The following is a 14,954-nucleotide window of genomic DNA, read 5'->3' as shown; positions in this document are numbered from 1 at the left end:
CCCCGAAATCAAGGTAGGAGACCGGGTTCTTCTGTCCACTCGCTTTTTGCCCTCCCACCGCCCTTGCCGGAAGCTAGATGCCCGTTTCATTGGTCCCTATCCAGTGGTGGCGCAACTTAACCCCGTGACTTTCAAACTTCAACTTCCGCGCTCTATGCGCATCCATCCAGTGTTTCATCGCTCCCTGCTCCTTCCGGCGGATGGTGTGCGCCCTGATGCAGACCGGCCGGCCCCCACTCCTGTTTTGGTGGATGGGGAGGAGGAATTCGAGGTTCAGGACATTTTGGATTCTCGCTTTCATCGCCGCCGCCTTCAGTATCTCATTGACTGGGTAGGTTTTGGCCCCGAAGAACGCTCTTGGGAAGACGCTTCCACAGTCCATGCCCCCGATTTAGCCCGCCGCTTCCACCAGGCCTACCCCGCCAAGCCGCGGCCCCGCACCTTGGGAAGGGAGCCCATTTTTGAGGGGGGCCTTGAGGAGGGGGATAGTGTGATGACTCATGGGCCATGTAGTCCCGTTCCTAGCACTGTTGTGACAGATGAAGAGGAAAACTTAGGTTTCCCACCGTTTCAGCCAGAATTGGAGCTTTTTCAGCCAGAATTGGAGCCCTTGCACCTGCAGGAGATTTGCCTTCCAGAAGTCTGCCAAACAAGCCTTGAGCCGAAATCTCCCCCATTTTCTCGCCGTGATTATTATAAACAACAGAAAAGCGCTCAGGAGGCTTCTCGCAGGAGCGCTAGGAGCGCTGCCAGGCATTCAGCTGATTAAGCCTGCTTCCCATGGGAAACTTTAGGGAGTCATGCATCTGGACGCAGAGAATGGCTTTCGGTTCTGGTTCCCCAGAGAATTGTTCTTTGGCGGGAAAACGAGACCCTATTTAGGTGTTTTGCCCACGTAGGAACCTTGCGGAGTCAATTCGTCAGCTTCGGGAGTAGGTTGTGTGTGGACTACGCTACTCCCGCGTCCAAGCCCTTGTTCCCGTTTCCAGCCTTGCCTTGCTTCCCAGGACCTTGCCTTGCTCCACGGACCTTGCCTTGCTTCCCGGACCTCGCCACGAATTTACCACGGATCCTGTTCTTGCTCCTCATTTCTTGTTGCCTTGAATTAAGCTTAGTGTTCCAAGAATCAAGTTTACTTCCTAGCCTTGCTTAAGTTTCATGGACTAAAGGACCTTGTCATCTCCCCTCACTTTGCTTGGCAAAGTGAGTGTTTCGGTTACTGGATTACAACTTTGGACCTTAATATTTCATATTGGACATTGTTTCTTTGGACTAATTTTGACCTTTCCTGAAAGGTCTACTTCTGGACTATTTTCTACTCTTGTTTTTATTAACTTTATAAACTCCTACAATAAAGATATTAGATAGATTCTGGCCTCTGTGTATGGTTATTGGTGCTCTGCAGCCTGGGTCTTGACACCTTCTTGTCCAACTCCAGTCCTGGGACTTCTCCTGTTCTCCAAGAATTCTCAAAGACTATTGTCAATGGTTCTGAAATGACTTCTGCTAGTCCCTTCAATACTCTTGGATGTAGTTCATCTGGCCCTGGAGACTTGAATTCATTTAGAGTTGCTAGGGATTCCTGGACTACTTCTTTACTTATTTGGGTTGCATTTCCCCTATTACCTCATGTGGTCCGTATTGCCAGGGTTGAACACCAGTCTCCTTTTGGGAGAAGACTGAGGCAAAGAAGGTGTTGAGCAGCTCTGCTTTTTCCCTACCTCCTGTTAGCATTTCACCACCTTCACCATGCAGAGGCCCTACCGTTTCCTTTTTCTTCCTTTTTCTACTGACATAACCAAAGAACCCTTGATTTAAGTCTTGCATCTCTTCACAGGTTCCCAAGACATCACAAAAAAAGGAACAGAAGGTAAACTTGGGAACTGCAGTGCAGTGTTGTGGACAGGGATCTTTAGCAGAGAATTCTAAGATGGAAAAATGCTTACTAGTAGAATGGAACTGATAGAAATTGTATACATGTTAGCCACACCTCCATGGTGAAGCAAGACAGACATGCCCCCACCCCAAAGAGGCTAACTGTTTCCAAAAATGGGGAATGGCTAACTGTTTCCAAAAATATCTACTCTATCTAAAATGTGCACACACACATACACGTGTACTGCTTGCCTTCCAAATGGGAAAATTGCAATGATCAGCATAGGGAAAACCCCACCATTCCTTTCTAAAAACAAAGATAATTTTTCCCACTCCACCCCACTAACATCCCCAAGTGGAACGCCAGCAGAGAAGGCATAGATCCTGCAGTTATTTCTAATTGGAGATAACAGTAGGATTTCATCCTCCACCTTGTTTCCTATTCCCAACAGAGAACACAAGTGGGGAAGGATAAAATCCTGCTGTTATCTCAAATCTCAGACCAGAGCTCACAATGGGATTCCACCCCTGGCCACACCACATGCATTCTCAGTGGGGAACATGAGTGGGATGTGCCATGGGGGAATCGCACTATGATATCTGATTGAAAAATTGGAAATAACAGAGGCATTTTCCACACAGAGAAAAATTCAAAATGATTTAGATATGAGAAAACTTAAAAAGGCAAAACAAGTCATACTGTTTGTTTTTACAAGTACTCATTCTGCTTCCTCAATTTGCCTATTATGTTATTTTGCTAAATGCCATCGTGCAATGCCAATATCACTACTTCTCCACAGTGGTGGCATCGCATGTTCCTGTCAGGCAAGAGGCTATGCTGAAAGTAGTGGTGCTGCTGATAGGCTCTCCCATATTTGGCATGCTTTTGCTAAAGAGACAGACTAAATTTGCCAAACAGCTTCTGGGCAACAGCAGTAGTGGGGTGTGACACTGGTGAGGGATCTCTCAGAGACAACAGCAGTGGCATCACAGTCAAAGATGTTAGCACTGCGTTGAAGGAAGCACGGTAAATCTCTTTTGAATGTCTTTTACCATTAACGTCCTTAGATAAGACAACCAAAATGAAACAAGATATAGTGTCAGAAGAAACTCCCAGGTTTATATGGCACCAAATGAGCTCCTGGGGTACAACAGAGGATAAGTAGGACTGCAGCTAATGAAATATCTGGGATCAAGCCGAAAGGATGTTCAGCTTTTCTTTTGAGAGGTGAAATGAAAGTCTGAAGCTGCATAAAACATATATATAAACACGTAGAAATCAATGAAAGCTAGTCATAGTAAAATAAGAAAATGAACATCCAAGTATAGAAATACTGAGCTAAACTGGACAAAAATTGGACCTTTTGAGTCAGATAATATCACAGTGTTTTTCTCAGGGAAGGAAAATCTAACAGGAAATGGGATAGCATTAATAACGACAAGAAATGTAGCAAAAACAGTCCAATGATATAATGCAAAGTTTGATTTAAAATACCAGTAAGAATTCAGGGAAAACTCATCAATATAACCATAAACCAGGTTTATGCTCCAACTACAGAGGCAGAAGAGAAGGAAATTAAAAAATTCTGTGCTAGAGTCCAAGAGGAAATTGATCACACATCACAACAGGAATTGTTGGTAATCATACACAATAGAAATGCAAAAATAAGAAATAGAGCAGAAGCAAAGATTAAAGGAACATTTGGTCTGGGATCAAAAAATGAAGCAGGAGGAAAACTGATTGAATTTTTTGAGGGCAACAGTTTGTTCATCATGGACACAACCTTCAATGTGCTCCTACCAACCTAGCAGTTCGAAAACATTCAAATGTGAGTAAATAGGTACTGTTTCGGCAGGAAAAGCAAAAGACACTCCAAGCAATCATACCGGCCACATGACCATAACAACACAGGCTCCACGGCTTGAAAATGGAGAATAATGCCTCCCCAGAGTCAGAGATGAGCACTGCCTCCAAAGCCAGAAATGAAAGGAGAAGCTTTTGCCTTGTCTGTGTTGTGTGTATCATTGTATGTGATTCTAACTAAGACACTGAATGTTTGCCTCTGTCTACTTTATATATATACTATAATCCACTCTGAGTCCCTTTGGAAAGAAGGGTGGAATATAAATAAAATTATTATTTTATTATTATTACAGTAGAGTCTCGCTTATCCAACCTTCGCTTATCCAGTGTTCTGTATTATCCAATGCAGTTTGCCTTTTAGTAATCAATGTTTTTGAAAATGTATATTTTCAATCCATTGTGATATTTTAGTGCTAAATTCCATGTTTTGAACTGCTTTTTCTGTCGATTTGTTGTAAAACATGATGTTTTGGTGTTTAATTGGTAAAATCATAATGTAGTTTGACATTTAATAGGCTTTTCCTTAATCCCTCCTTAATATCCAACATTTTCGCTTATCCAATGTTCTGCCGGCCCATATATGTTGGATAAGCGAGACTCTACTGTATTATCATTATTATTATTATTATTGCTATTTAATTTTTTTAATATTTTTTATTGTTATTATTGAGAAAAAGTTACAATTATATAAACATATTCTATACATTTCCCCCTCTTTTATTTACATTCACCCCTGTGCTCCCCTTCCCCAGAGCCATTCATTAATTTGTATTTTCATTTCTCCTTTCCAATATTTTGCAATTAATAATCTAGCTGCTGTTAATAGCATGTCTATTAAATTTTTTTCCTTCTTATCTTTCTCATCCTCTTTTTTAATTAAAAGTAATATTTCCACTGGATTCCTTCTAATTTTTATATTTATAATATTTTCTATTTCCCTTATGACCAATTCCCAAAAACCTTTTACATGTTTACAATCCCACCACATATGCATGTAGGTTCCAATTTCCTGGCACCCTCGCCAGCATTTTTCATTATTATTCTTATTCATAATATTTAACCTTCTTGGTGTTAAATACCACTTCCAAATTAGTTTGTAATAATTTTCTTTTATTCTAATTGACATGTTTTTTAATTGTCTTGTTTTCCATATCTCCTCCCATTCTTTTTCCGTTATCTTTGTTCCTAATTCCTCCTCCCATGATTCTCTTAATGTTAGTCTTTTCTTTTTTTTCTATGTCTTTAATTAGTATTTTATATATTTTACTTGTTGTTCCTTTTAATGGCTCACTATTTCCTCTTTTTAATGCTTTTATTATTAATTCCTCAAATTGCGTTATTTGTTTTCCAGTTTTATTTCGGGCCCACCAGTTTTCATTCCATTTTTCTAATTGAATCCAATGAATCCAAGAAATATTTATTCCTCTCAATTCTTCTCTCATTTTTACATTTTCCATTTTTTGTTCTATCCAATTTCCTACCCTTTTTAGTTCCCTTTTTTCTAATTCTTTATCTAGCGTTCCTTTTAGTTCCTTTGGGAAATCTTTTTCCATTATTATTGGCGTTAAAACTGAATTCTTATTAATTAATTGTCCTTTATATTTATTCCATATTTCCATTATATTTCTTAATGATATATTTCCAGTTTGTTTTATCTCTTTCTTTGAGATTTCCTTAAAGAATATGTTATTCTTCCTCCACTCAATTGCCTTATTCCCTGATTCCATCCATTCCAAACCGTCTCCATCCATCATCTTCTCTACTACATATCTTAATTGGTTTGCCTCATAATATTTTTTTATATTCGGAAGGCCCAATCCTCCTTCTTTTTGGGGCTTGTACCAAATTTGTTTGTTTAATCTGTTCTTTTTACCATTATTGCAATATTTGTTTATCATTTGTTGCCAGTTATTTATTTCCTTTTCTGAAATCATTAATGGTATCATTCTGAACAAGAAATTTATTTTGGGTAAGACTTTCATTTTTACTAGGGCTATTCTGCCGAACCATGATAATCGCAGATTATTATAATCCTTTAACTTCACCTCCATGTGTTTTCTTAATTCTTCTAGATTTTTCCTTTCTATGGATTTTAGATCTTTGGTTATGATTATTCCAAGGTATTTTATATTTTCTTTTACGCTTATTCTCATGTCTTTTATATCCATCTGCTTTTTAAACTCCTCTTCCTCCTGCTTGGTATAATTAAATAACATTGCTTCTGATTTATTCCAATTTATCTTCAATCCAGTTGCCCATTCAAATTCTGTTAAATGTTTCTTAATTATTTCCATTTTCTTCATTATCTCCTTAATTGTTATCAATGTGTCGTCCGCAAATAAGCTAATTTTTCCTAACTTTGTTCCTATGCCTTCTAATTCCTTGTCTTTTCTTATTACATTAGCTAGTAATTCCATTACCATTGCAAATAGTATAGGCGACATAGGACATCCTTGCCTTGTACCTCGTGTTACTTTTATCTCTCCTGTGATTCCATCATTTAATATTATCTTTGTATAATTATCTGAATACAATTGGCTCATTATATTTTTGAACCTTTTTCCTAATCCCAATTTGTTCATTATTGTTTGAATAGTTGGCCATTCCACACTATCAAAGGCTTTAAATATATCCAGTGCTAGAATCCCCGCTTTGTTTTTTTCCCCTTCTATTGTTTGTATTTTATTTATTACTCTTCCTATCAGGTTGGACATTTGTCTCCCTTTAACAAACCCACATTGATCTTGTTTTATATATTTATACATAAAGTTGCTCAATCTGTTGGTAATAATCGCTGTTAAAATTTTTGCATCTTGATTAATTAATGACATTGGTCTGTAAGAACCAGGGTCTGTCAAGTCTTTTTTTGGTTTGGGTAATAGTATTGTTAATGATTGTTTCCATGATCCTGGTATTCGTTCTCCATCCATTATTGCATTGAATAATTCTAATAATTTTGGAGTTATCTTTGCCTCAAATGTTTTATAATATTCTGGGCCCAGCCCACCAGGTCCAGGCGCTTTCCCAATTTTTAATTTCCTAATTACTTGTTCTATTTCTTCTTTCTTAATGGGTGCTTCTAATAACTCTCTATCTGTTTCTTCTATTTTTACTGTCCAATTTGTTTCCACATATTTGTGAATTTTATCCTTTGAGCATTTCCCAGCCTGATAGAGTTCTTTATAAAATTCTTCAAATATCTTTAATTTGTCTTTCATTAACCTACAAATGTTTCCAGATTTATCTCTCACTGCATTTATCTCATTTTTCATTTTTTTCTTTTGTGCGGCTCTGGCTAACATTTTTGAGTTTTTATTGCTATATTCGAAGAATTCCCTTTTCAAATATATCAAGTTCTTTTGAACCTCATCTATTTCTATCTTATCTAGTTCTTCTTTCTTTGCTCTCAATTCGTTATATATTTGTGTTGTTCTTTTTATTATATATTGTTTTTCTATTTTTTCCATGTCTTTTTCCAATTTGTTTTTCCTTTCTTCTTGTCTCTTTTTGAGATTATAGGTTTCTTTTATGCATAATCCTCTTGCCACTGCCTTCATAGTGTCCCATAATATATTTCTTGATACATTATTGTCATTTATATCCCATATTTCTTGCCAATTTGCTCCTATTCTTCTAATAATTTCCTCATAATTTAATATATTGGAATTTAATCTCCATCTTCTTGTTTGTTCATTTATCTTGTTTATTTATAATTTCTAAATTTACTATTGCATGGTCTGATATTCTTATTATTCCTATCTCAGAACTGAATAATTTATCTACCATATTTTTCGAGATAAAAAGGTAATCTATTCTAGTATATGTTTTATGTACTGCTGAATAGTATGTATATTTTCTTTCATCTCCCTTTAATAGTCTCCATGAATCCTTTAGTCCCCATTTATTCATAATTCTATTTAATTCAGTTATATTGTTATTTTTATCCTTTACTGTTGGGTTTGACTTATCCTTCATCCTATCCATAGGCATATTAAAGTCCCCTCCCACAATCACAAAATGTTGCTGCCAATTCTTTATTTCTCCTAATATTTTTTCATAAAATTCTCCTTGATTTTCATTTGGGGCATACACATTGACCAATACATACTTATCTCCCCCAATTTCCCTTTCTATAATAATATATCTCCCCTCATCATCCTTTTTTACACTCTTAATTTCAAAATTACATTTGTTTGTTATAATTACTGCTACCCCCCTTGACTTGGAACTCCCATATGCTTTTTCATAATCTTTAATCCAATTTGCCTTTATTTCATTCAAACCCCCCCTTTTCTGGTGAGTTTCTTGTAAATAAATAATATGTGCTTGTTCCTTTTTCAATAAATTTCCAATTCTTTTAGTTTTACATATTGTTCCCAGACCTCTAACATTCAGTGTCACTATTTTCAGTTTACTAGACATTATATTCAATATTAATTTCTGTTATTGGCTCTCTTATGTGCATTCCACCCCCAAAGTCCCCATCCCATTTCCCCTCTTGTCCCCTTACCCTCCCCCTTTCTTCTTTCTTCCTCTCCACTTCTGAGACACTACGTCCCAGCCCTGGCCCCATAGGCCAACTTGTGGAGAGCGGTGGAGTGGTAATCCCAGGCCCGCTGTTCTCCCTCCCCCCGAGTGCTCATATAACAAAATGTCAAATTCTTCTTTAACTTGATCTATGGATTCTTCTATCTGTCTTCTACTTTACTTCTTCTTTCCCATCCTTTGCCTCATCCTCTTCAAATAGTTCTTTCTTTTACTCTCCCTGTACCACCTCCAATTGCTATTTATTATTGCTATTTAAGCCACGAAAGAAGCAGCTGTATATATGGACATCATATAAATTCAATATTAATTGAATAATCTACTATTTAAAACAAAACATTTCAATCTTTTCTACAAACTTTCAGTTAGATAGATATATGTCCACCTTACATCACAGTTGGAAAATGTTTTTTTTTTCTTTACAGGATACAAATGATGGTGGATAAGGTAGATAAGGTCATTTTGAAAGCAAGGAATCTCCTAAAACCAAACAGCTGAGAGTCACAGTTGTTCAAACCATGGACTGACATTTTAACAGTATCTAAGCCACTATGAGAGGCCTTTGTTGCATACAGATTGTATTTTTAGCATATTACTAACCTCAGCTTTGATCCAGTCTCAGTGGCACTCAGTCCCATCTTTTGTGTAATACAGGGACTAGGGAATCTAGCAGCAGTGGCAGTAAATAGCCCAGGGCTTCCAAAACAGAGAGACAGAGGAGCCTGACTCCTGCACATAAAGCCCTGGGATGCATGCCTGAAGGACTCACAGAAAGATAAGAAAGTGCTACAAAGAAGGGGCCTTGTTTGATATTTATCCCTGATGTAAGCACATACATAAAGCGATACTTCTAGATAATACAGTGGCTACATAACCTTCATTGAAAATATGGAGAGATCTTGAACCAGGTCCTCTACCAACGAGTCTTCTATAGCACCCAATATTTTAAGCTCTTAGCAAACTCATATTTTTGGATTGAGGATACCCTGCTGGTCACTGTACCAAGAGGCAGATGAACCCATAAGCCAGTAAGGACACACCAGGCCTTGTTAACTCTTGTGTTCAAGTCAACTGTTAAAGCAACTTGTCTAATCAGTCCTATAACCTTTTGTTACACTAACTCTCCCCCTTCTCTTTTGATCTTCACTGACTTGGGCTATTCCATGTTCAAATAATGTGCTTTGCCATTGAGTTATGGCTTCCAACTAAACTGGAAAAGACATTCTGCTGAAGCTGAATGATGGCACATCTAGGACAAAAAAATGATCTTTTCATGAAACAAATGTTTAGGATTCATTTGTACCAGTGTTAGTGAGCACAGGAGCCCCGGTGGTGAAATGTGTCAAAGCACTGAGCTGCTGAACTTGCAGACCAAAAGGTCCCAGGTTCAAATTCCAGGAGTGGAGTGAGTGCCTGCTGTTAGCTCCAGCTTCTGCCAGCCTAGCAGTTTGAAAACATGCCAATGTGAGTAGATCAATAGGTACCACTCCGGCGGGAAGGTAACGGCACTCCATGCAGTCATGCCGGCCACATTACCTTAGAAGTGTCTACGGACAACACCAGCTCTTTGGCTTAGAAATGGAGATGAGCACCAACCCCCAGAGTCAGACATGACTGGACTTAACGTCAGGGGAAACTTTTACCTTTACCTTAGTGAGCACAACTAACTGGACTCTTGGATGAAGTCATTGAAGATGGGATTTATCAACAGTAACTATTCATGATGGCTATATATTACCTCTAGCAAACAGAGGCAATGTGTTTCTGAAGACCAGTTGCAATGAAACAGGAGGGTGCTATTTCAAAGCCTTGCCATATTGTGGGTTTCCTGCTCAGGAAACGTAAGACTGAATGAACCCTTGAACTGATCCAAGAGGGATTTTCTTGTGACCTCAAACTGGTGGACTGAGAGAGACTTCCCACAGACAGACACTAGCTCTTACCATCCAACAGAGGTTAAAGGTTCAATGAACAGAGTTTATATATTCATGTTAAATGAGTTGTGCATTCATCTCAAAACTTGTCAGGAAATACCTGTACTACATTTTGCAGTTCCTGGAGGGAAGCAACTAGCCTTTGGTTTTCTACTCGCAAGTCAGAGATTGTATCTGCAAGGCCTCGATCCTCCATCTCTCTCTGGGGAGCCATTGATGCCTGTTTCCTCAGCAGGGAACACTCTTCCTCCATGCTGCTGATCTTGCATTTCAACTGATCGACCTGAAACACACACATACCACAATATCAAGAGCATGCAAGCTCACCACCAAGAAAGTAACAAGAGCAATTTATGTAGGGCTTTATTTGCATGAAGGCTGAATCTAGAATTGCCAGACAGAGCTCAATGCTAGAATATATGAAGTCACAATAAAAAGAAAGGGAGCATATTTAAGAAGGGTCAAAGAGAATGTCTCTCATGCAAAACCTAACATTTCTGGAATTAGTTAATATAATTTCCAAGGCAGAAGGGGGCTGTCTTTAAGCTGGCATCCTTCAGGTGTATCAGGCTATGACCAATCACACTGGCTCAGCCATTGGCAGTGCTGGCTGGAGTTAATCAGGCTTATAGTCCAGAAGATCTAAAGTACCCTGAACTGGAGAAGCACCCTGTTTTTATGGCACACACTCAACATCTCACACTCAAGAAAAAAAATAAGTCAATCATTAGGGAGAAACTGGCATAGATGAACTATCCCCATTGCCCATTGACTAACTGGATTTACAGTAAAGGTACTAGAAGGATCACTTGCAGACATACTGCAGGTATACTGAACAGCTACATTTTGGTCACCATGTTCAATCTTCTCCTGTATTGTGAGAAGAGCAACATCCTGCCACATTCATGCTGAAGCACAGCACAAGAACAGAAATTATATCCCTTTTGCCATGACTGAAAGAGCATAGATAACAGGCCAAAATTCCACCATTACACTAGCATCTGTCCCTAGAAAGACAGTACATGCCTCCCCTCTATTTGATGGAAAACCAGGTCCAGGGGTATTCCAGACTTCCAGATCAAGTATTGAAGAAACACAAAGGACTATTGGGAAGATATGTGCATCTTCCTAATTCTACTGAGAGAAACTGTTCCATCAATGGAACAATCAAATTAGTCCTGGACAGATATATAGAGAAGGGACCAAGTTTACAAAGCTTAGAAAAAAAATTCCTTTGTTTGTTACTCTTGGACTCTGGGAACATGAGAGTGAGTCCAGGAGAACTTATAATTGAAACAGAGTTGTGAGTAAAGGTGTCCTATCTTGGAGGAAATAGCCATGCCGATTGCTCATGGTGAAAGTCAGATAAGCAAGGTGTGTCCTGATACATTCTTTTTTCAACTAGTTCAAGTCAAAAGACTGCCTATGATATGAGTTTGTCAATGTTTTCTCAATGGCTTTGTGGGTATTCAAGATAAATTTCAGGTTGTATGCCACATAGAGTAACTGCAAACTCACTAAAAAGATATTAATTAGCAGATAACAAACACACATCTTATACATTGCGTGTGTGTGTGTGTGTGTGTGTGTGTGGCATGCACATCTCCAGCACCATGCATTTAAACCACAATACATGATACTTGGTTACACTAGAATAGACAGAAAGGATAGATGCTTATTAAAATGAAAAGACTATTAAATGGCAGCTATACTCTATTTCTATCTCCCCACTCATCTGAACAGTTCACACAAGGACATCAACAGAAAGAAATGAGCATGTGGGTTTCTTTAACTATAGCTTCATTATATACAGTCTTGATTGTCTGAGCTGCCTCTGTCTTGACCTTAACATAAGGCCTTGTGGAAGACTCTCTTTCAGCTTGAATCTTCCCATCTGTATTATGGGGATAAAAATACTGACCTTGCTTAACAAGGTTGTTTCATTATTGCTGAGAGGATTTGTGGGAGGTAGCTTAAATACCTTATGATATTGTACAAAATGCAGGAAGTATTGTTATTTTAAATAGGGGGGTTTTTTTGTAAAGTATTTAACCACTTTGAATCTTTCGGGCAAACAAGAGTGTCGATTAGAAGAATAATGGGGAAACCTTGGGACTTGAGCTCCCCAAATAGCCTGATCCTTTTCCCATAGCATCACTGATTGGTGATTTCCCAACTTCCATACAGAGTTTACTTCCCTTCTTAAATGTTGTAGTGCCCCTCATAAAACTTTAAGCTACAATATGAAGTTTTTAAGCTGCCCACATGCCTTTGGTTCCTCACACCTTCAGAACGTGCTCCCCATTAACCTCTCTGAAATTGAACCTGGTCCTTGGGCTGAAAAAGGTTCCCAGTTGCAATATATAGCAACACTAAGACATTATACACAGATGCCACAGTACATATGCATGGCCCTGAAACACTTCCACAATTTCTAGGGACATTGACTCTACATGAAAAGTTATCCTTCCCCCGAACAGCCTCTTCAGTTTCCATGGGGGCAGCAAAAGCAACAAAGCATCAGTGGTCTGGGTCCACAAGCTGCCAAAGCAAATGTATTAAGCCTTTCAGAAGGCACAAGCGTCTTTGTAGTACAGCCTGTTCAGTTCATTAAAAAGAAGTGGTTTGGCGTTTGTATTAATGCCTTCCTAGCACAAATGGGAAAGTGACTACAGGGTGCAAACCTAAGCACCGAAGGCTATAGTGGCACTATCTATCATTTTTATGGCGTCATCAATATGTATACAGCAAAAAATAGTTCCCAGGCAGTTGCTTACTATACAGTGGCCTTAGTACATAAGGAGACAAGAGGGAGAAATCATAAAAGGCAATGAGAACAGAGGAGATGGGACACCCATGAGAGAAAGCAAATGACAGCAAACAAATGCAGTTTGTATATATACTTAGATCATTCTCTCCCTTGAGAGGAATGGAGAAAAGTTTAAAGCATAAGACAAGAGCCTCGAGGAGGAATTTGCACAGCGAGGACAACAGAGCCAGGCAATTTTGGAAGATGCTCTACCAAGAAAGAGCATCTTCAGTGGCAAAGCACAAGCTTTGTGCACAGATGAGACTCAATCTTCCGGATCCATGCTTTAAAGGCACAACTGAGAGGCAAGAAGACAATTCTAAAGGTGCTGCCAGTCAGAGTAGATGGTAATAGGCTAGAACATTGTTTCTTAAAATGTGGGTCTTGATCACCAATGGAGTCCCCTTTGTTCAATGTTGGGATCATGAAAAAATTGGCAACTATCAAAGGTTTCTGAAATCCATCTACAGTAGAGTTTCACTTATCCAACACTCACTTATCCAATGCTCTGGATTATCCAACACATTTTTGTAGTCAATGTTTTCAATATATCGTGATATTTTGGTGCTAAATTCGTAAATACAGTAATTACTACATAGCATTACTGCATACTGAACTACTTTTTCTTTCAAATTTGTTGTATAACATGATGTTTTGGTGCTTAATTTGTAAAATCATAAAGTAATTTGATGTTTAGTAGACTTTTCGTTAATCTCTCCTTGTTATCCAACATATTCACTTATCCAACGTTCTGCCGGCCCGTTTATGTTGGATAAGTGAGACTCTACTGTAGTGGCAATTTTAGACATTTATACAAATCTGTTAGCTACAAACTGAAGTGTTTACAATGGATTCTGCAAAAATGCTTCAGCTGTACTTCATGGAAAGGAAAATCAGCCTTTTTAGCAAATCTTGCAAATGTTGGGGTTTTATTGGTATTTTATTGGTTTTTTATACCTATTTTATATATCTACCTATATACCTGGAGCCACATAATAATTCCTCAGGAAGAAAGGAGTCATGAATTCAAAAGGTTTAATTAGCCCTAGGTGAGAAGAACAAATAGTATGACTCCGTAGAAGGTTCTTTCATGTGTTTTTCTACAAGAAGAATTTTCTTCTTGGGAAACATTGCCTTGATGAGGCTTGCTATACAAGCTCAGACAATATCTGTGTAGACTTTTAGCGAAGCAATCTGTACATTGACTTACTTGCTAAAATCAACTCATTTCCACTGCTGGCATTTACTGTAGCTTCTTGTTTGTTCCTCCCTATTACTATATGCCTTCAAGTCATTTCCAACTTATGGCAACCCTGAGGCAAACCTAGGACAGAGTTGTCTTGGCAAGGTTTTTCAGAGGTTGTTTGTCTCTGTCTGTCTTTGAAGCCGAGTAAGCGTGATTTGCCCGGAGTCATCCACTGGGATTTCATGATTCATCAGGAAATTTAACCCTGGTCTCCAGAGTCAGAGCCCAATGCTCAGATCACTACACCAAGCCAATTCCAGTTTGGTCTTATTTGGTGCTTATGGATACTGTATTTAGTACGGGATGTGTTACAAAGAAGGAGGAAGAGACGACTGTGGGGAACCTGAACCTGGCTCTCCCATGCTCTGCAAGGAAGGAAACTATTCAATTTAAAAAGACCAGAAATATGAAAGACTTCAATAGAGATGGTCTCCGGCAAGAATTCAGAAAACCTACAGATGCTCAGATGAACAGCCAGGTAAAATCATCTTAGAAATTAAACTGACATTTCAGCTTGCCAGAAGACAATCATTCCGAACCTTTTGTTTATGCTGAGATCTCATCCTAAAGGATGTGCATTGTCTAGTTTCATGTTAAACCTCCACCCAGGATATACTACTCCTATAGCCCTAAGCCTCTGAAATCAACTGCATGAATAACACTCACTCATGCTGATAACAC

At 38.6% G+C, this 14,954-nt stretch overlaps 1 protein-coding gene across 9 annotated transcripts in view; it reads right to left on the bottom strand.

Moving 5' to 3' along the window:
• card10 (caspase recruitment domain family member 10) overlaps positions 1 to 14,954 on the bottom strand; it is a 79,392-nt gene that overhangs the window by 40,081 nt on the left and 24,357 nt on the right. For all 9 annotated transcript variants that reach the window (XM_062982972.1, XM_062982976.1, XM_062982975.1 and 6 more), the window contains one exon: positions 10,319 to 10,501. In XM_062982972.1, coding sequence (XP_062839042.1) covers positions 10,319 to 10,501 — 183 coding nt within the window. The remainder of the gene's footprint in view (positions 1 to 10,318; positions 10,502 to 14,954) is intronic.

Source organism: Anolis carolinensis, chromosome 5 (genome assembly GCF_035594765.1).
Source record: "Anolis carolinensis isolate JA03-04 chromosome 5, rAnoCar3.1.pri, whole genome shotgun sequence".
Classification (NCBI taxonomy): domain Eukaryota; kingdom Metazoa; phylum Chordata; class Lepidosauria; order Squamata; family Dactyloidae; genus Anolis; species Anolis carolinensis.
Note: the sequence above shows the minus strand (reverse complement) of the source record. Positions and strands in the feature narration are given on the sequence as shown.